This window comes from Lutra lutra, chromosome 2 (genome assembly GCF_902655055.1).
Source record: "Lutra lutra chromosome 2, mLutLut1.2, whole genome shotgun sequence".
In the NCBI taxonomy this organism is placed as follows: Eukaryota; Metazoa; Chordata; class Mammalia; order Carnivora; family Mustelidae; genus Lutra; species Lutra lutra.
In genome coordinates, this window is record NC_062279.1 from 7124482 (window position 1) to 7144362 (window position 19881).

General features: G+C 47.1%; 2 protein-coding genes across 2 annotated transcripts; one reads left to right on the forward strand and one right to left on the reverse strand.

The window, feature by feature from the left end:
* The first annotated feature begins 1083 nt into the window (after positions 1-1083).
* On the forward strand, positions 1084-2658 carry LOC125093953 (ubiquitin carboxyl-terminal hydrolase 17-like protein 6). The gene has a single exon (XM_047719758.1). It carries the CDS (start codon positions 1084-1086, stop codon positions 2656-2658), a length of 1575 nt encoding a protein of 524 aa, XP_047575714.1.
* Positions 2659-11281: 8623 nt separating this feature from the next.
* On the reverse strand, positions 11282-17692 carry LOC125093954 (putative protein FAM90A14P). Its single transcript, XM_047719759.1, has 4 exons — positions 17633-17692; positions 13398-13597; positions 12858-12966; positions 11282-12214 (listed from the first exon to the last, which is right to left on the reverse strand). Exons 2-4 carry the CDS (start codon positions 13538-13540, stop codon positions 11282-11284), a joined length of 1185 nt encoding a protein of 394 aa, XP_047575715.1. The 5' UTR covers positions 13541-13597; positions 17633-17692.
* Positions 17693-19881: the final 2189 nt, after the last annotated feature.

Here is a 19881-nt window from a genome sequence, read left to right on the forward strand (position 1 = left end):
TGTAAATCCAGAAAGAGGGGCGCCTGGGTGGCTCAGTGGGTTAAACCTCTGCCTTCGGCTCAGGTCATGATCTCAGGGTCCTGGGATCGAGCCCCACATCGGGCTCTCTGCTCAACAGGGAGCCTGCTTTCCTCTCTCTCTCTCTGCCTGCTGTTCTGCTTACTTGTGATCTCTCTCTGTCAAATAAATAAATAAAATGTTTTTATAAAAAAAAATCCAGAAATAGAAGGTTGGATACCAAGATTCCTTCAGGCTGAGCTATATTTATTGATTTTCCTGTGGCTTTATCTCTTATGTAATTCCCAGAGGTAAAGCATAATAGTTCGTAAAATGAGCACTGGATATTTGATAGGTACTCATATAGGGATGGAGCTTAAGGGAAAAAAAAATAGTGTTTTCCAAAGAAGCATGAGGCCAGCCACAGGATCTATTGTTACAATCTCTGGGCCACATCTAGACAGACTAACACATTTATAAAGGTCTCCGTGATCCCTGAATGTGTGAATCATATTAGAGAGTGTGATGGAATTTAGAGGCAAAGCATCTGCCAGTAAACATTCTAAAAACAGGATGATTCTACATACATTCTGGCTGGTGGGGAGGACTGTCTTCCTGTGCGATCTCTGAGCTCCTTTGGGAAAATGATGCTCCCTATCTTAGAAAACTAATGTCTCACACTTCTCAGCTCACTTGATATTACTGGGAAAGCAAAGTATGTATTCATAAAGGGTTTCCCCTGAACTTGGAAACTCTCAAGAAAATCTGCCCAGAAGGCTGTGATGGAAGGTAGGCAGGTTGAGAAAGGGCTGAAATGTGTGTTTGTCCTTTGCGAGAGGGAGGGGAAGGAGGTGGGCTGGCCTGACGCATTTCTCTGCCTGAGGAGAGTGACCACACCCTAAATCCCTTATTCCAACCAAGTGATTGGATAATCTTGTACCTAATCTAATCATGTGGGTGGAGAGAGACTTAAAAGGCTGAGGAGAGGGCCATACCTGTCATTTGGAGAGTGGCTCAGTGAGAGAAGCATCCATCTGCAACCAGAGGCTCCACGTGGGGGATCTCGTGAACACTGTTGCTGGTGACATGGAGGCTGCTGTTCTCCACCGCCAAGAGGACTCTCAGTTCGAGGTCTTTCCAAAACTCAAATCATGCTGGTCAAATGTAGGTGATGCTGAAGTCCAGGGGGGACCCCTTCTGCCTGAGAAGCCATCACCATCATCTCACAGACTCTGCTACCTGACTAATGGTTTGGATCCCACAAAGAAACTCGTCAGTTGGAAGGGACCTTCTGTGGTTGGGGCTGGGCTTCAGAACCTGGGGAACACCTGCTATGTGAACGCGGTCCTGCAGTGTCTCACATACACACTGCCCCTCGCCAGCTCAACGTTGTTCCAGCAGCACAAGAAAACCTGTGGGAAGCGGACATTCTGCATGCTGTGTGCTCTGCAAACTCACGTGACACGGGCCCTTGGCCATCCTGGAGATGTGATCCGTCCCTTGCCAGCACTGTTCGCTGCTTTCCACACACACAAGCAGGAAGATGCCCATGAGTTTCTGATGTTCACTCTGGGTGCAATGCAGCAAGCATGCTTGCCTGAGGACAAGTCTTCAGACCGTCAGTCTGAGGACACCACCCTTATCAGTCAAATCTTTGGGGGGTACTGGATCTCTCAAATCCAGTGTCTCCACTGCCAAGGCATCTCAAGCACTTTGGACCCTTACCTGGACATTAGCCTGGACATCGTGGCTGCTCAGACTGTGAGCCAAGCTTTGGAGCAGTTGGTGAAACCCGAAAAGTTGGATGGTGAAAATGCCTATCATTGCAGTACTTGTCTAGGAAAGGTGCCTGCTTCCAAGACGCTGACTTTGCACACTCCCTCGAAGGTCCTTATCCTGGTGTTGAAAAGATTCTCACATTTCACAGGCAGCAAAACGGTTAAGGAAGTACAGTATCCTGAATGCCTTGACATGCAACCCTACCTGTGTGAGCAGAGGGCAGGACCGCTGGTTTACGTCCTCTATGCCGTGCTGGTGCATGCTGGGTGGAGTTGTCACAGTGGACATTACTTCTGTTTCATAAAAGCTGGAAATGGCCAGTGGTATAAAATGGATGATGCTAAGGTCACGGCCTGTGATGTGACTTGTGCACTGAGCCAACATGCCTATGTCCTCTTTTACATCCAGAAGACTGACCTGGAAAGAGAACTGGTGAGGGAGTCACTAGGGGAGGAGGCCACGTCCCCTGAGGCTGACCCCACAGGCTTGGTTGGGTTCCAAAGGGAGCCGGAAACAGACTCCAGCATCAAAGCTCCTGAATTAGAGGATCATGTGGAAGAGACACCAGTGCCACAAATCACATTAGACCAGTGGAGAGTCCTCCAAGAGCACAGCCGACCTAAGGCTGAATTCAATGTCAGGAAAGTAGAATTTGCTCTTCCCGAGCATGCAGTCATAATTCACCAGTCCAAATACAAGATGATAAAGAATGATCCTGAACAAAACATCAACCCGCTCAACACTTTAGCCAAGAACATCGCTCATCAGAGGGCAGAGGATGTGGGCAAAGTCCCTTGTCTGGCAGGGAGAGCCAGGGCTACTAAGAAGAAGAGCAGAAAGGGGCGGAGGTGTAGGGAAGCGTTCCAGGGGTCTCACTACTAACTTGAATGCACATGCCCCCCACACACACATACACACACTCATTCACTCAGTCACCTACCTTGAACACAGTCCTGTACAGAAAGTATGCTGTGTGGTGTAGGTGTGTGTGTTCTGCACATGTGGAGAGACCATATCTGGGTGTATTCATGGGATATGACATTCAGCTTGAATGGGAGGATACTGAGCGTTAAGCCTAGCTTGTTATGAGGATATCCTTGGAGAGGTTTGGGTTTATTATTGCATCTGGTTGAACCCTCTGCTCCATCGGCCTTGGGGAGACACGGGAGCACCTCGAAGCCTGAATTATGAGCAGTCAGGGATGACGGTGGAAAAAGTGCCTAGGGCCTGGAATTGGTGTGACCATGATTGTCTGTCATGGTCCCATCATCCCATTGCTTATTTTCTTTTTATATTGAGAGAATATATGCCCAAACATTTGCATGGGTAAAGTCTAGGTAGATATGTGTGTGGAAATAAATGAAATGCGCCACGCAACCCCAGTACATCTACACAAAGAAATGACAAATGACCATGAAATGGATGACTACAGCTACACAGACTTCAGACAGACAGACTTCAGGAAGTTACTGGTGTTGCAAGGTAATGAGCAGAATGAAAACAATAATTGATTAATGTGCAGAGACTTTAGATGCGCAAAATATATACTGTGAAAAGTCAACACATAGGTACATGAACATTTGGTGGTTGGTCGGAAATGGTAAAAGGCAATTAAACGCTTATTTTTCAGGAGATAACTGCATCCAGCTTGATTGGATCATGTTGATTAAGTTAGGTTACCGTCAGATTGAGACAGGAAAGATGGTTGGCAAGGACCCTTTTCCCACGGGGAATTGCTTAGCATCCTGGTCCAGACTACTTTGCTACGATCACCTTATGTGACAATCTCCTGACCTGGAGTTGGAGGATGACCTCATATGACAGACGGGGTCACCCGAACAAAGTCCCTAGGACTTGAATACTCCCCACAACCTAAAACACTGAATAACACTGGGCTCCAAGAATTGTAATCCTTGTGGATGTGGGAACATTGGTGCTTTTCAGTAAACAAGTTTTCTTTTAAGACTTATTTATGTATTTGAGAGCGAGAGCACACATGGGAGTTGGGGAGAAGGACAGGGGAACAGGGAGATAATCTCAAGCAGACCCCCCAGTGAGTGAGATCAAACATGGGGCCCCACCCCACAATCCTGAGATCAACATGTTTTTTGGTTGTTTCCTTTACTTTTATGCAGTCAAGAAGAACAGCAGAGCGAGGCTGTCATCTGGACATGATCTGGGACACTCCAAGTGAGAGAGCGGCAACACTGGAAGGAATTGGCAGAATCTGGCTCCTCCCTGAGGGTGAGTCTTTTCCTCATTCACTGCTCTTTTCTCTTCTCCTTAACCCTGAGTGTCTTCACTCCTATGCTCTTACGGTGTGAGGAATTTCTTAAAATTCCATTCTGTCCAGGAGCTTCCTGCCTTTATGTGTACCCTTCAGGAAGCACTTTTCCTTCAGTTCTTTGCTTGTGTATGATCACTGGAGTCTGAGCCAAAAGATGCTAGAAGGACCACATGGAAGTGATTTACTTAGATGTCTCCAAAGGGGAGACACCATCATGCAACAATATCTATTAATTTCACAAAGATGCCAAAGTGTGCATCTCACACACTAACCATAAAACTGTCTGAGGACAGCATTAGCTCTGTCCACTCCCAGAAAAGAGAATGAAGTTGCTTCTTCTAACTTAACTAAAAGACTGTATTTAAACCTTCTGATTGCCCCCATCTGGTGATAGCTTGATAATGCAATTTATTTAACCTTATCGCCACCGGGTTGGGTTTCTTTGCACATTAAAATGAGCACTTACAATCATTTTACTGTTGAATTAATGTTTCTATGCTCCATGCCTTTTAATGTGGTTGATTACCATGAAGCTGGGATTTATCTTAGCAGCACTAAGGTATATTCCATGTGTGGTATCTTCTCTTACAGCACCTACCATGGGGATAAGATGCACTTCACAGGAGGATGAAATCTGTCCTGGAAGCTGTTTCCACAACTCTGCTGCCTGGGCTCCAAACTGCCATGAGATACATGTGCCCTGGACTGTTCCCTCTGAAAAGTACTGACCTTGTTTTCACCTGCCAGACAAAACACAAGCCAGGGAAGGGAAGTCAGGGGAGTCCCATGTTCATGGACTGTGGCAAGGATGTTTGCTCATTGTGAAGCTCACCAGAGATCTGATGGTGCATCACAGGATAAACCTCCAGGTGCCACCATGGGATCTTGCCTTGGTGCTGCCCCCAGCCCTGAGGTTCAAGCCAAGTACCCTATTGCGAAATCAAAGTGAAGCTCACATCCTGCCATACATAATGGAGCCCGGAATCCTAATTCTGTATCCTGTCACCAAAAATTAGGTCTACCTAGAACTCCATCCTGGGTTGGCATTTCCAGACTCCCAGGAAAGCCCTCAGGGCCCTGTTCTGGGAGGTTATACAGAGTCTTCAGTCTGTCCTCATGACAAATATACCAAGTGCCTGGGGAACCTTGGTCAGAGACTGAGCATTGACCTCCACCCACCCCACCAGAGAATTCATCTACTGACTGTCCAGGCCTCCACTGTCCCCATTCCCTGCCATCCAGCCCTCTCCCAGCACATCCCTTCCAGGGGTCTCTACTGCCCTGGACCATGGACAGTGTGCTCTGGGTTCAGAAACACTCCCTCCTTCCTCCCTTCTGAGACAATCACTTTCTCAGTCAAAGCCCTCACAATTCAAGAGACTTCAAAGGGTATTGTCCCTATGTCCCATTGAATTTCTTCTTAAATAACTTCCTGCTCTTTCACCTACTTGAGCCAATGACCGAGAATGAGAAGCTCCCATAGGAGGGAGGACATGGCTTTCAGCTAGGTGACCTGGAGGTGGCTGCTGGACTCCCACTCAGGGGGAAGAAGACAAAGAAGGCTGTGTGGGGAGCTAGTCTTATCCACCTCTGTTGCCCACGTGAAGGAGCCCCATACATCATGGCCAGATAGACACACAGTCCTGTTAATTATGTATGCAGAAGTTTGATTTAGAATGGAACTGTTGAAACTGGACTAGGATGGGTTTTTAGTTCAGTAATTTTATTAAACCTGAATGAAATAATGGAAATAGTAACATGTCAATAGGAAGCTATAAAATTCATCTGAATTTGGCTTCTCAATAATCGAACTTTGGGAAATTCTAGATAAAGGAGTGACATATGGGATCAGTGTCTTCTATGAGGAAATGTGTTCTGAGACAAGAAGTGTTACTTACTGTGGAAGGATTTCTAGAGAAACCATTACTGGGAATGTTCTTTTGGAATTGTACATTGTAGCTGTTAAACATCCCTGTCATGTTTTAAAATGCTTTTCAGTGTGAATAAATCCTTTGGAAAATGACATTTCTCACAGATTTTTTACTTCCATCTTTCCTAGAACATCATGCCCTAGGTGCAGGCCACCTCCTGGTTAGTCATCCATGTCCATGAGAAGAGAAAAGGAAAGTAAAGGAGCCCCAGGGAGGACATCCACAAAGTCTTCCATAACCTCGGAAATGACCATGGCTGCATGTGGCCTGGGCCAGAGCCTGTCCTTTTAGACTCCTGAGTTCTTGTCCCATGGCCTACAATCTGCCCCATTACTGTGACACAGTCAGCAACACTAGCTGGACTAGAACATCATTTCTGGGAAATCAAAGGAAACAAAAAAACATAGGAAATCCCCCCCCAATCAGGACTTTTATAAATATCACAAGAGTTAATAAGGTAAGTGTCTAACATAGATAGCAACCTAATTTGTAATTTTTTGTATGGGGTCAGTCTTCTTTGATCTGCAGTTCATAGACCCCACGGTGTGGAGGATGGATAGTTTTAGGAAATGGCTGTAGGCCAAAACTACTGACACAGTTACAAGATAGAGAGTGACCCATTCAGGAACAAATCAATAGCCCCAGACTCAGAACCACAGCTGGAGTCCAGACATGAATGTTGTAAGGTAGAGATGATGTCAGGAAGAGTGACAAGACAGTCAAGGCTGAGAAAATGCTGTAAACCTTGATGTTCACTGTAGTTGGAGTTTCAGAGGTCAAGTGGTAGGGGATAGGCATAATTCCTGACTCTAATTTATTCCAGGTAGACCCTCATCCCTGGAAAACTGGTGTGCGTGTGCACATACATATAGATTATGTACATATACATATACATACATATATATACATTACACATACATATACATTAACTACATACAGATACATTAACACACATACATATTCATTAACTAATGTAAGTGCTTGCTTGTTGTTTTTTAAATTTATTTAAATTCAATTAGCCAATGTATAGTACATCATAGGTTTTTGATAAAATGTTCAATGATTCATCTGTTCAGTATAATACCCAGTGTGTAAGTGTTATGTCAGAAAGACAAGGGGCACCTGGGTGGCTCAGTGGGTTAAAGCCTCTGCCTTCGGCTCAGGTCATGATCCCAGGGTCCTGGGACCAAGCCCTGCATCGGACTCTCTGCTCAGAAGGGAACCTGCTTCCCCCTCTCTATCTGCCTGCCTCTCTGCCTGCTTGTGATCTCTGTCTGTCAAATAAATTTTAAAAATCTTAAAAAAGACAAATGGTTTTCCAGAATTTTTTCCTACTCCATCAATTTTGTAGCCAATAACACATATTTCATTTACATTTAACGAAAAGGACAAGAGGTTAGTTTTTTTCTTTTTTTAAATATGTTCAGTTAGTCAGCATATGGTACTTCATAAGTTTTTTTTAAGATTTTATTTATTTATTTGACAGACAAAGATCACAAGCAGGCAGAGATGCAGGCAGAGAGAGAGAGGGGGAAGCAGTCTCCCCGCTGAGCAGAGAGCCCCATGCGGGGCTCGATCCCAGGACCTTCAAATCATGACCTGAGCAGAAGGCAGAAGCTTTAACCCACTGAGCCACCCAGGTGTCCCAGTACTTCATAAGTTTTTGATGTGAGATTAATTTCTTTAGCCTATGTGTGGATTACTCAGGATAACAAAATGACCAGCTATGCTAGAACATCATTGTTTCAAAAAACAAAAGTTTCAGTTATCAGATAATGCATCATTTTATCTTCATAAATTTCAAACAAGAAGAGTATTCTACATTCAATTTCGTCATTCCAGATATGACTCCCCGAGTTTGACAGAAATTAGGAGTGCAATGAGATTTCTTGCTCTCCTTAATGCTTCCTTGTTTAGTGTTTGATATTAAATAAGATATTAATATTGTCTAACAGCTTCTGTGAGCATCGTAAACTCAAAATATCTTTGTCATAATGGTTGATCTTTCATAGTGTCTTACAGAAGATATTTGGCATTGTGTATATATCAATCCCTTTGAGGAAACTTATAAAATTGATCACGGTTAATAATCAATACATTATAAATATAGAGTAAGTACATTATAAAATGTCAGTGAGGTTAACTTTGTAAAACAGAGGCATAAAACAAGAAAAATAAAATAAAAAATAAACAGTGAAAAATAACATATAAAATCAATGTTACATAAAGAACGCTTTTACTCTGTTTTTGTCAGAAGGCATAAGACACTAATGGGGCAGTGGGCAGGACACCCTTCAGGAACCTAGGGCAGAAGGGAGCAGCCTCCCATACAAAGAATGCATGGATGGGAGTTACAGAGGGTGTGGGGGTGTCCCACAGCATGGTTTCTGTTCTTCTCTCTTACTATTAATGACTGGTTGTGTTCTCAACCAGTTCCCCCTGCACTCCAACTACAGGGAGCTCCAGAGAGAGAAGGAAGCATTCCCCAAACAGATGCTCAGTAGGGAGGAAGGAGCACTCATTTGTTCCTCTTAAGAAATTCTCTCTACAAGATTTGGGTATTACCTGGGTGAGAAAAGAACCATAACTTGGGACTAAGGTAATATTTTGACCACCACTTGTCCAGACTGTCAAACACTGTTGCTTTATAAAGTCATCTGCAGGGCAGTACATCCAAATGCTCATGTCTCAGAAAGGCAGCAAAATGTCCATTTCTTCAAGTAGAATTCCAGCCTATACATATATTAAAACTCGACAACTAATTCCAACATGGGCCAAAGTGAAATGCAAGCTGCATGTCTTGCACAGTGGGGCACACGGGGTGTTCATGGGACTATTGTTTTTTAATTAAGATTTTATTTATGTATTTGACAGAAATCACAAGTAGGCAGAGAGGCAGGCAGAGAGAGAGGAGGAAGCAGGCTCCCCTCTGAGCAGGGAGCCCGATGCGGGGTTTGATCCCAGGACCCTGAGATCATGACCTGAGCCGAAGGCAGAGGCTCAAACCACAGAGCCACCCAGGTGCCCCGGGACTATTTTTAATATGGATGTATTCAGGCACAGGAGCCAGTTATGCCTGAGATTCTGAATGTCTAAGAATGGCTAGATCCTATTATTCTCCTCTCAGATAATAAATCTGTAAGGAAAAAAATAAATATTTAAAGGATCTTCAATGCTGAGAAATAAAACCCATGCACATGATGTCATATATGCAAAAATTTTATTAAATAAAAAATTAAAAATAAATAAATTTTAACTTATTAAATAAAATTTTTATTAAATAAACATTAAAAAAGGATACACTGCCTTTCAATTGCATTATAACAATCCTACTATCCCTGCCACCAAAATGACTCCAGGATGACTCCACGAGAGGGCGGCCTGCTGGTAATCACAAAACCCATACCACTGTGTCAAATGTTTAACTGTTTCTTAGTCCATATATCTGGACTAGACTGGATTGACATTTGGGAAGATGGGTTTTGTTTGGTTGGTTGACACAAGGGAAGCAGAAAGTCAGCAGAGGCTATGAGAGAGAAGAGAACAGCCCTCAGCCGGACTTGTTCAACTGAGCTTTTGCACTGGTATCGCTGGGCCCCTTGAAGGAATCCCATCCACTGCCAATGGCATCATCATCCAGCCAGAGAACTCGGCATCCATGCCCCTGGGTCCAGGCTGTCTACCTCCTCACCCCTATGCCCTGGACTGGCAGAGCCAAGAACATATAGTCTACCTCCGGAGTTCCAGTCCCAGAGCTCCATCTGTCACAGGACATATTCTTTGACGCCTGTGATCCGCACAGGATTCCAGAAAGTAGGAAATGATTTGGTTTGTTCCTGTCCTCCTTGAATTGCCAGAAATCAAGAGCCATGATGTTATGTTTTCGTCAGAGTCCATGAGACAGGGCATGAGACAGGAGCCTCAGGCTGAAGCAACCAGACTCTGGCCCGGGTTACACAAAGACTGCATCACATGGATAACAGGTATGAAGGGTTTGGGGTGTCCCACACTATGTCTACTAGACTTCCCTCTGAGGTTCAATGACCTTGTGTGCTCAACCAGTAGTTCCCCTGCATTCCAACTGCAGAGATCTGTGGGGTGGGGGGGGGGGGGGGAGCATTCCCCAAACAGGTGCTCTGTAGGGAGGCAGGAGCACTCAGTGGCACTTCCCAAGAAAGAAATCTCTCTACAGACCTGTGGGTTAGTTCCCTTGTTCCTCATCAGAGATTCTCCTGAGGGAGAGAGGAACCAGAGCCTGGGACTGGTGATATTTTGACCACCACCTCCCGGGTTGTCAAATGTTGCTGCCTAGGGAAATCATCTGGAGGGCAGTAAATCCCAATGTCCAGGCCTCAGAAGGGCAGCAAAAGTATCCATTAGTGCGAGGAGGATTCCAGAATATGAATGCAGGAAAACTGACCACCTGATCCCATGAGACACTGAAGTGGGACTGAGGCCTCATTTGCATGTGGCACATACACAGGGAGCAGGGGGAACTATGTGGTCTAGGTATCGATTCATGCAGGAGAGCGGGGTGTGCCCAAGATCCTCAGTGTCTAAGAAGCCCTAGGTCCTACCAACCTCCTCTTTCCTCTTAGGTAATCAAGCTTTGAGGAATTAAAATCATTACAGAAAGGATCTGAAATACTGAGAAAAAAAAAAACATGCACATTAAGTCATAGTTGGGGAAATTTTATTAAGGATAAATCAACTACACACAATTTGGAATAACATTTAATCACGAAAAGGAGCAAACCAGGTAAAATATTCCCCAGAACAATTTCCACAAAAATCACATCACAGAGTCAAGAAAATCTCATCTCCGGAGAAAACACTGTGTCACTCTTTGCAGAGCACCCTTTGCAGGTGGGGCCATTATCCAGCATCTCCCAATTCAGATATTTGTAAACCAAATACAGGTTTCAGTCCTAGGTTAAATTTACATTTGAGTTTACCATTTATCAGCATCATTTCACTCAATTTCATAGCGAATGTCTTTAAATAAAGCAAGCTTGACATCCCAGGTGGGTAAGTACCTTTTGAAATGTCACCTCTATTTACATGATGAGTGTTTGTGTGTGTGTGAGTGTGTGCTTGGTTTGCATGTGCACGCTCCCCAAAAGCAGGACACCCAACATGATTGTGGACTCCACCGTTTCCATCCAATGCAGCTGAGGAAGTGCCGGTTCCACACACCAGCCCAGGACTGTGACTTGTCCTCCATTCAACAGACACCTCCTCAGGATCCCCTGGGCTGGAGGACAAGTCTCTGAGGCCATGGGCTGTCTCACTCTCTCCCACTGTCTTCAGAGGACGAGGACACCTGCAGGTCCTCATGGAGGACACTCACAGGGACGTGACCAAAGAATCCCTCGGATTTCCGAATGACAGGAGGGCCCTGACCAAGAGGGGCTGACTTCTCAGCAGGATGGAGCAAGGGAGGTGTTAGGAACCTGCAGCTCCAGCAGGCTTTGTCCAATCTCGTGAAGACCATTCTCAGGGGCTTGCCAGGGGTGGGCTTGGAAAGCGGACGTGGGGCTTCTATGCATGCCTGGACCGTTTCCAGGAGAGGTCGGGGGCAGGCAGGCTGCAGGTCGATGACTCGCACTGGGGCAGGTGTCTTCCTGGTCAGTGGGGGTGCTGCTGGGGGTCCATATGCACTTCTCCTTGCTGGAGGACACAGACTCTCTGAAGCCCCCAGATGGCTTTCCTGTATGCTCTTGTGGTGGTGCTGGAAGGGGCTCCAGCGTGCTTTCTTTCGGGGGTTCAGGCCCGTCTCTAGAGAGATCTGAACACCTCTCTTGCCTGCTGTCTTGAGGTGGTTTGGGGAAGTCTGAACCATACCGTGGCTTGCATTAGGACGTGCATTCTGCTCGGGACCCTTGGCTGGTGCCTGGCCATGCTGCACGCCATCCACCTTGGACAGAGCTTGGGAAACTTCAAGGGAGTCTTCTTGGGGCCTCTTTGCTGTCAGATGGACAACCAGGCCACTCTCCCCGGCATAGGGTTGGCATGCCAGGAGTCTGTCAGGGGACACCACTCGCTGTACCTCATGTCGTGCACCAGGGGGGAAGAAGCTCCCTGAAGGGCTTCTGAGAGGAGCCGCTGAGTGGTACCCGGCTCTCGTGTCAGCGGATTGGGTAGGTGGCTCCCATGGGAGGGGAGCCTCCAGGACAGACGCCCTCTTGGTGGTATAGACGGGCATCGGCGTGTGTGGACGCTGTGAGAAAAGGAACACAAAGAAATGCACATTAGTTTTTCCTCACCACCAAGGCAACATTGCCATGAAGGAAAACCAAGAAAGTCACAAAAGCCCAAGACCTTCGTATGTTCAGTTCAGCAGTGGAAGACAGGAATTGGTTCTGTCTACATAGGACGTGGGACCACAGCTCAGGGGTGGTCAGGAATAAATACGCGACAGGATCTCCTGGATACCCTTTTTCTATCGGGGAGGAACCGAGAAAGCTTCTGCAAAAACATCTACGGTTCCCCCAAGAGACCATCCACTGGGCTCCGGAGAGCACAGGAATCCTGCCGCTGTGAAGTCACTTCAGAGGCTACTGAGTTTTGATGGACAATGTGGGAGAACATGTCCCAAAGCAAAGTTCCCTGTTCTTCCATCGAGGGTTCTACACGTGAGAAGAGTGTCCTCCAGTGCTTTCCCTCCCACCCGGCCCACTGTGCACACACATCCCAGGAATAAGGCACCATGATGGACAGCAAGGGAAAATGGGGGAGGAGGATGCCCCCACTGAACTCACACGGCTCAGAACGGAAGTTGGGTCAATCCTCACCCAGAAAGGCAACAAAGTCCATCAGGGTCCACCAGGCAAAACAGGAGCCAGGAAGCAGGGGACACTCACCCTCACATAGCTGCAGGATTCTGTGCAATCCTTCCAGGTTTGCTTCTGCCCCCTTTGGGGTTTCCTGGGGAATCTCTGGAGCAGGGCCTCCCTCTGCCGGGCTTCTTGCCTGCACAACAAAGCGTAGGAAGTGGAAGGAACTCAATTTCAAGTCTTCAAACTGGGACACCAGCCTGAGGCCTCAGACAGCAGCGTCCTTTCCCTCCCCTGCCATTCTTCCCCCTACTCCAGGGAGCCCTCCAGGTTTGCCTAGGAACTACTAGCATTTGGGGTCTCTGGCAGATCTGCTTGGCAATAGCCAGGTTCCCATATTTCCCCTGGTAAGGGGACACCCACCCCACCACTCACACACTCTCGCCGATTCAGCAAGGGCAGCTCAGTAGCCTGAGTGTGGACCCTGGAGGATGGAGAGCTCCTTTGTCGGACTCCCCACCCCTGTCTGTGAGTGAGGACAGCACAGCACACAGTTTCCAGGGGCAGAGACACAGTGTCCTTAGATGTCAGCCCTGGGATTGGGGACAGCAGCGAGCCCCTCCTCACCTTGGTCCCTCTCCCTTCTTCCTCTCAGCCTGCTTCAAGGGCCCAGGGTTCTCCTGGTCCTGCTGACTCCGTGGTTCTACGTTCTCCTTCAGCTTCCTGGAGCCCAAAGCCTGGAGGTCGAGGGCCCTGCCCCAGTGCTTCATGGGGCACCTCCTGCTGGATGCCTTGTGCCCAAAAGCTCCACAGTCCCTGCACTTCACCTGGGGAGGAAGAAAGAAGGATCAGTGGTTTTGGACAGGGGACATCACCTTGGCTTGTGAGGTGCCAGACTCCTGAAGACCATGGGATGCTTCCCCGGCCTCTCCAGGAGGGACATGGAGGAGGGATCGCGAGGGTCAGGCTGAACTGAAGGAGCCCTCTGGAGAGACGTGGACAAACACCAGCCTGGACCGGAGCCTGTACACTCCGGAGGTAGACCCTCGCTGTGTCTGAATGCCCCACTATGTCTGGTGATGAGATTCCAGGGCAGGTGGTCCTGGCCCAGGAAAGGAAACTGAGTTATGGACACAGAGCTCTCCATGTGCCACGCCTGGCTCCAGAGTCATGGCAGACCACCTGCTCACAGCACATGCCGGCCTCCACTTACCCTGGGATCCTCCTCCTCTGGCCCAGGAGCCCTGGGTGCTAAGGGCGCCCTCGGTGCCCTCTTCCCTCTCTGGGCTTTCAAGGGTCTGTAGGGCTCAAGCTGGGTGTGACTGCCCGCCATCTGTCCTACTTCCTTGAGGGACTTGGCAGTTGGCCAGCCTGCCTCGGGGATGGGTGTCTGGATTTCCTGAGTCAAAAAAAAAAAAAAAAAAAAGGGAGAGTTGTATTCACACAGATGCAAACCTCTTTCCTGTCCCTTCTTCTCCAAGTAGGTATGAGGGGGCCTCAGGACCACCAGATCAAACATAGTTGTCACCCTGTGACCTCTCATCCCTTCCTGTCCTCCATACTCTCCTGCCCACCCCCAGGATGTTGCCCTTAGGAAAAGCAGGTGAAGTTGCCTTGAATGACTTACCAGAGAGGTGCTTGTGAATTCTCTCACAATGCACTCTGGAAGCAAAACCAGGGACAGGACTGCCCCCGATTTACACAAGAATCAAAGCTATGTCAAACTCCATGGGACACTCAGAGTTCAAAATGGAAAAGCAGGTATCCTTTCCTCTCCAAACTCTCCATTTCCCCACTGACACCTGAGGAAGCCATTTTCAACTATAAGATCCCTTGGAAAAACATCACTTCTCTTGAGGGAATGAGGGAAGTGGCCCATCTAAGGGTCTGAACTCTTTGATTTCATGTTTTCTTTTCAGTGCCCCATTCTTAATTCTCATCTAATCCTTGGGAAATGAATAACTTTTAACTTTATGTGAACCAGGGATTTTTTTTTTCATTTTTAATGTTTTCTTTATTAAGAGAGAGAGAGAGAGAGAAAGCTCGAGGTGGGGGAAGGGCAGAGGGACAAGCAGACTACCTGATGAGCAGGGAGACCAATGAGGGGCTCCATCCCAGGACCCTGGAATCATGACCTGAGACAAAGTCAGACAACCAACTCAGCCAGCCAGGTGCCCTGAACCTGTGACTTCTTTAGGCTCCCAGTCCCACAGCGAAATTGGACCAGGATTCTGTCACAACACCTCCATGACCCCACTCCAATCAGACTGTTGGGGTCAGTTCCTTTGGAAGTGGAACCTCAGGGAGTCGAGAGCATTGGCAGTCATGCCTTTGATCAGTCTCTCTTCTCAGAATATGGTTTCACAGGAGCCAGTCTTTAGCTCGTTGAGAAAGGCACATCACCCCATAATTTCCTCACTGTCCTATTTCTCTAGCTGCTACGATAAGGACCAAGTGGTCCAAAAACCCACCTGAAATGCAATGGTGCTCCTCCTGTCTCTCAGTAGAAGCTCAGGAAGGTACTGGACAGACTCTACTGGAGGAGACTGTGTGTCTGGCACGCCAAAGGAATGGTCAGAAAGGACCACTTCCTTCCTTCCCTGACTTTCCTATAGCCCCGAGGTCAAGTGACCTTTCAGGCACTTAACACCCATGAATTGGAGTCAGACGCGCTACCGTTGCGCTATGAGGCCAACACCCATGAATTGAATCCTCTTTCTTGTTAACAGGGCAGACCCAATCCACAATGCCTTCTTGTGGAGCATTTTCATGCGTGGGAAAATCTTATCATACATGTATCATCTTTCCAGTATACTTCTTTTCTCTAAGAAAATGACACATTGGAGGCTATGACTGCTTCATTTTGTTTTGTTTTGTTTTGTTTTGTTTTGTTTTGCTTTGTTTTGTTTTGAATGAGACAGAGAGAGAGAGAGAGCAGGGGCCAGGTGGGAAGGGATTAAGGGCAGGGGGAGAGGGAGAGAGAGAATCTGTAAGCAGAATCCCCACTGATCGTGGAGCCCAGCGTAGGGCTGGATCCCAGAACCCTGAGATCAAGACGTGATCTGAAATGAAGTGTCAGCCACTTAAGTGAATGAGCCACGTAGGTGCCCCTGTCCTCCCTAGGAGGACATCCTTCAAAGAGAATGGAGGATAGAAGGCTGGATTCCTATCACCTGGGCCTTCCTGACTGAAATCCAAGAGAGCATCTTTCTTCCAAAACAGTCCAACAAGTACCACCACCACTAGCCCAAGAGGAGGGCCTCCATTTCCAATCCTATTGGCCCTCTGGGTAGTTTCCCACTCTAAGTGTTGGGGCCCACTTGGCCTAAGAGACTCCATATTGGTTGAGTGGCCATTTTGTTCTTTACCAAAGAAAAATTAATGACTCAGAGTTCCCAGAACATCAACAAACGGAACTAGAGTTCCCGGAACATCAATAAGTGGCACTCAACTAAAACTCAACCTCCCTAACTACCAAAGAGTGTAAACCCTGCCCTTTGGACACCAAACTTGGGCGCCAATGCTGACGAGAATGCTAGGCTAGTTCAAAGAGCTACTATAGGGTAAATTGTAATTCAATTGGCCACCTGCGTGTGGCCTAACATGACTACGCAACTTTCTGTGTGTGTTATAATCTCCTTGACCACCTGTGCTCTATAAAAGTTAGTCTGTGAAGCTGGGAAGAGGTCGCTGTCTCCGTAAGAGACGGCCCTGACCGGTCGGTTTGATTCTCGACGCTTGGTGCAAAATAAAACTCTGCTTAACCTTCACTTTGTATCAGTCTTGCTCCTTTGATCATGGATCCCATCTCTAAGATTGGTGTGTCTTGCACAGAGAATGGATCTTGAATGGACCTTTCTAAGGCCATGGTCCAGTCCCAGCCTGGTACCTTCCAGTCCTACCAGAGCTTCCTCCAGCCTCCTCCTGGCCACACCCAGTCTCATGGGACCCCTGCCACTGCCCCACCTGTATGCTCTTCTTCATCCTTACGCTGCCCCACCCAGTCTCATGGGACCCCTGCCACTGCCCCACCTGTATGCTCTTCTTCATCCTTACGCTGCCCCACCCAGACTCACATGCCTTCCATATCCTCTCATCCTCCAATTGGCCTCAACTCATACTCAGTGGCACCAGCCACTGCCCCAATGAACACACAAGAATCCATGCTATGGCAATATGACATGGGGTACACAGAGTTGAAAATGGGAAAGAACCTATGCTTTCCTCTCAAAATCTGAGTTTCCCATTTGACGCACCAGGAAGCCATTTTCAACTACAAAGTCATTTTACAGCCTACTTTCTCCTTGACTAGATTGGAAGCTGCCCATCTGGGTTTCTGTAATCTCTTCTTGAGAGACACAGCGAGAGAGGGAACACAAGCAGAGAGAGAGGGAGAAGAAGACAGCCTGATGCAAGGCTCCATCCCAGAACCCTGGGTTCATGACCTGAGCCAACGGCAGAAGCTTAACAACTGAGCCACCCAGGCGCCCCTGTAATCTCTTTAATGTTCTCTTCTCAGAGTCCCTTTCTTAACTAACTTCTAATCTATTGGAAATGAGGATCTTTCCACATCTTGGGAACAAGTTCCTCCTTTAGGCTTTCAGTGCCCACAGCCAAATGGAACAGGATTTTGTCACAGCACTTCCACGATCCCACACCCATCAGACTGTGGGGCAAATTTCCCTTAGAATTTCAACCTCAGGGAGTCACAAGGACTGCTTTTGACCAGTCTCTCTTCTCAGAAAATGCTTTCCAATGAAAGTGTGCTTAACCCAATGAGGTAAGCTACATCCCTCCATAATTTCCTCCCTGTCTTATTTCTCTGACAGTTGAACTGAGGACCCAGTTGTCCCCAAACCCACCTGAAATGCAGCGGTGCTCCTCCTGTCTCTCAGTAGAGGCTTAAAAGGTTGCAGAGGGACTCTGCTGGAGGAGCCTCTGTGTCCAGCGTGCCCGAGGAATGGTCAGAAAGGGCCACTTCCCTCCCTCCCTGACTTTTCTACTGGCCCAACGTCACGTGACCTTTCAGGCACTTGACACCCACCAATCCAATCCTCTTTCCTGTCAGTAGGCGGGACCCAGTGAAGTATCCCTTCTTGTCCAGCATTTTCATGCATTATATACCATATGTATGTGTGGATATGCTTTTCAGAATACATACATTTTGTACAAATAACAAAGCTTTGAATGCATGCCTGTTTCTTTTCTTCTCTGTTAGGGCCGATTTAATGTTAAAACCTATTTAACTATTAGGGCCTGCTTAGCCAGAGCGACTCCATATTGCCTAGGTAGCCATATTGTTGTTTACATCCACGGACTTCATTCCGGGAATAAACAGACCAGCAGTTCCTGGTATGGGTTCCGTATCGATTCTGGGAATCGATTCCGGGAATAAGTGCCCTAACAATAGAAGCCACATACCTTGAGATCTGCGGTTATGCCCTCTAAAACTAGCTTGTAAGATCGGGGCGGGGTCGCTCATCCGAGGCAGCCCTGACCGGTCAGTCTGATTTCTGATGCCTGGTGTAAAAATAAAGCTTTGCTTAACCTTCGCTTTGTATCAGTCTCGTTCCGTTGATCAGGGACCCCATCTTTTTCTTTCTTTTCTTTTCTTTTCTTTCCTTTCCTTTCCTTTCCTTTTCTTTTCTTTTCTTTTCTTTTCTTTTCTTTTCTTTTCTTTTCTTTTTAGAGCCAGAGAGAGAGAGAGTAAAAATGAAAGCACGGGTTGGGGGAGGAGGGACAGAGGCAGAGAGAAAATCTTAGATAGGCTCTAGGTCCAGTGCAGTTCCGGATCAGGGCTTGATCATGTCCTGAGCTGAAATCAAGAGTCCAGCGCTTAAGGGACTGATCACCCACATGCCCCTGGATGCCTGTTTCTCCTCAACTAGAATTTCCTGTTCAGATCCTATGAGGCATCTTTTCTCCTGGCATCAAGTACATTCACGCTGTTGTGGACCCATCAGTGTCCTCCATGTCCAAGCGTCTCACTTTCCCAACTGAATCTCTGGATCCAGGACACATTTCCAGGGTCCCTTCACTGTACCTGCCACCCTCCCACTTCTCCTTTCTGTCCTTAGGATTTTGCCTGCGCTTGGATATTCAGAGCACTGGCATCCTTTGCTACATGTCTTTTTGGAACTGGCTTCTTTGGCCTTTTGTGTTGGGACCCAAATCGTGGGTGCTGGCCAGTCCCCATGTGGACCCGTGTAGCTCTAAGTCTTTTTATCTCCTCCTTTTTTATTCTTTTTTTTTTTTAATTTTTTAATTTTTTTTATAAACATATCATGTATTATTAGCCCCAGGGATAAAAGTCTGTGAATCGCCAGGTTTACACACCTCACAGCACTCACCATAGCACATACCCTCCCCAATGCCCATAACCCCACCACCCTGGCCCGACCGCCCCTCCCCCCAGGAACCCTCAGTTTGTTTTGTGAGATTAAGAGTCTCTTATGGTTTGTCTCCCTCCCGATCCCATCTTGTTTCATTTATTCTTTTCCTACCCCCCAAACCCCTCATGTTGCATCTCCTCTCCCTCATATCAGGGAGATAATATGATAGTTGTCTTTCTCCAATTGACTTATTTTGCTAAGCATGATACCCTCTAGTTCCATCCACGTCGTCGCAAATGGCAAGATTTTATTTCTTTTGATGACTGCATAGTATTCCATTGTATATTTATAGCACCTCTTCCTTACCCATTCATCTGTTGATGGACATCTAGGTTCTTTCCAGTTTGGCTATTGTGGACATTGCTGCTATAAACATTCGGGTGCACGTGCCCCTTCGGATCACTACTTTTGTATCTTTAGGGTAAATACCCAGTAGTGCGATTGCTGGGTCATAGGGTAGCTCTATTTTCAACATTTTGAGGAACCTCCATGCTGTTTTCCAGAGTAGTTGCACCAGCTCACATTCCCACCAACAGTGTAGGAGGGTTCCCCTTTCTCCGAATCCTCGCCAGCATCTGTCATTTCCTGACTTGTTAATTTTACCCATTCTGACTGGTGTGAGGTGGTATCTCATTGTGGTTTTGACTTGTATTTCCCTGATGCTGAGTGATGTGGAGGATTTTTTCATGTGTCTGTTGGCCATCTGGATGTCTTCTTTG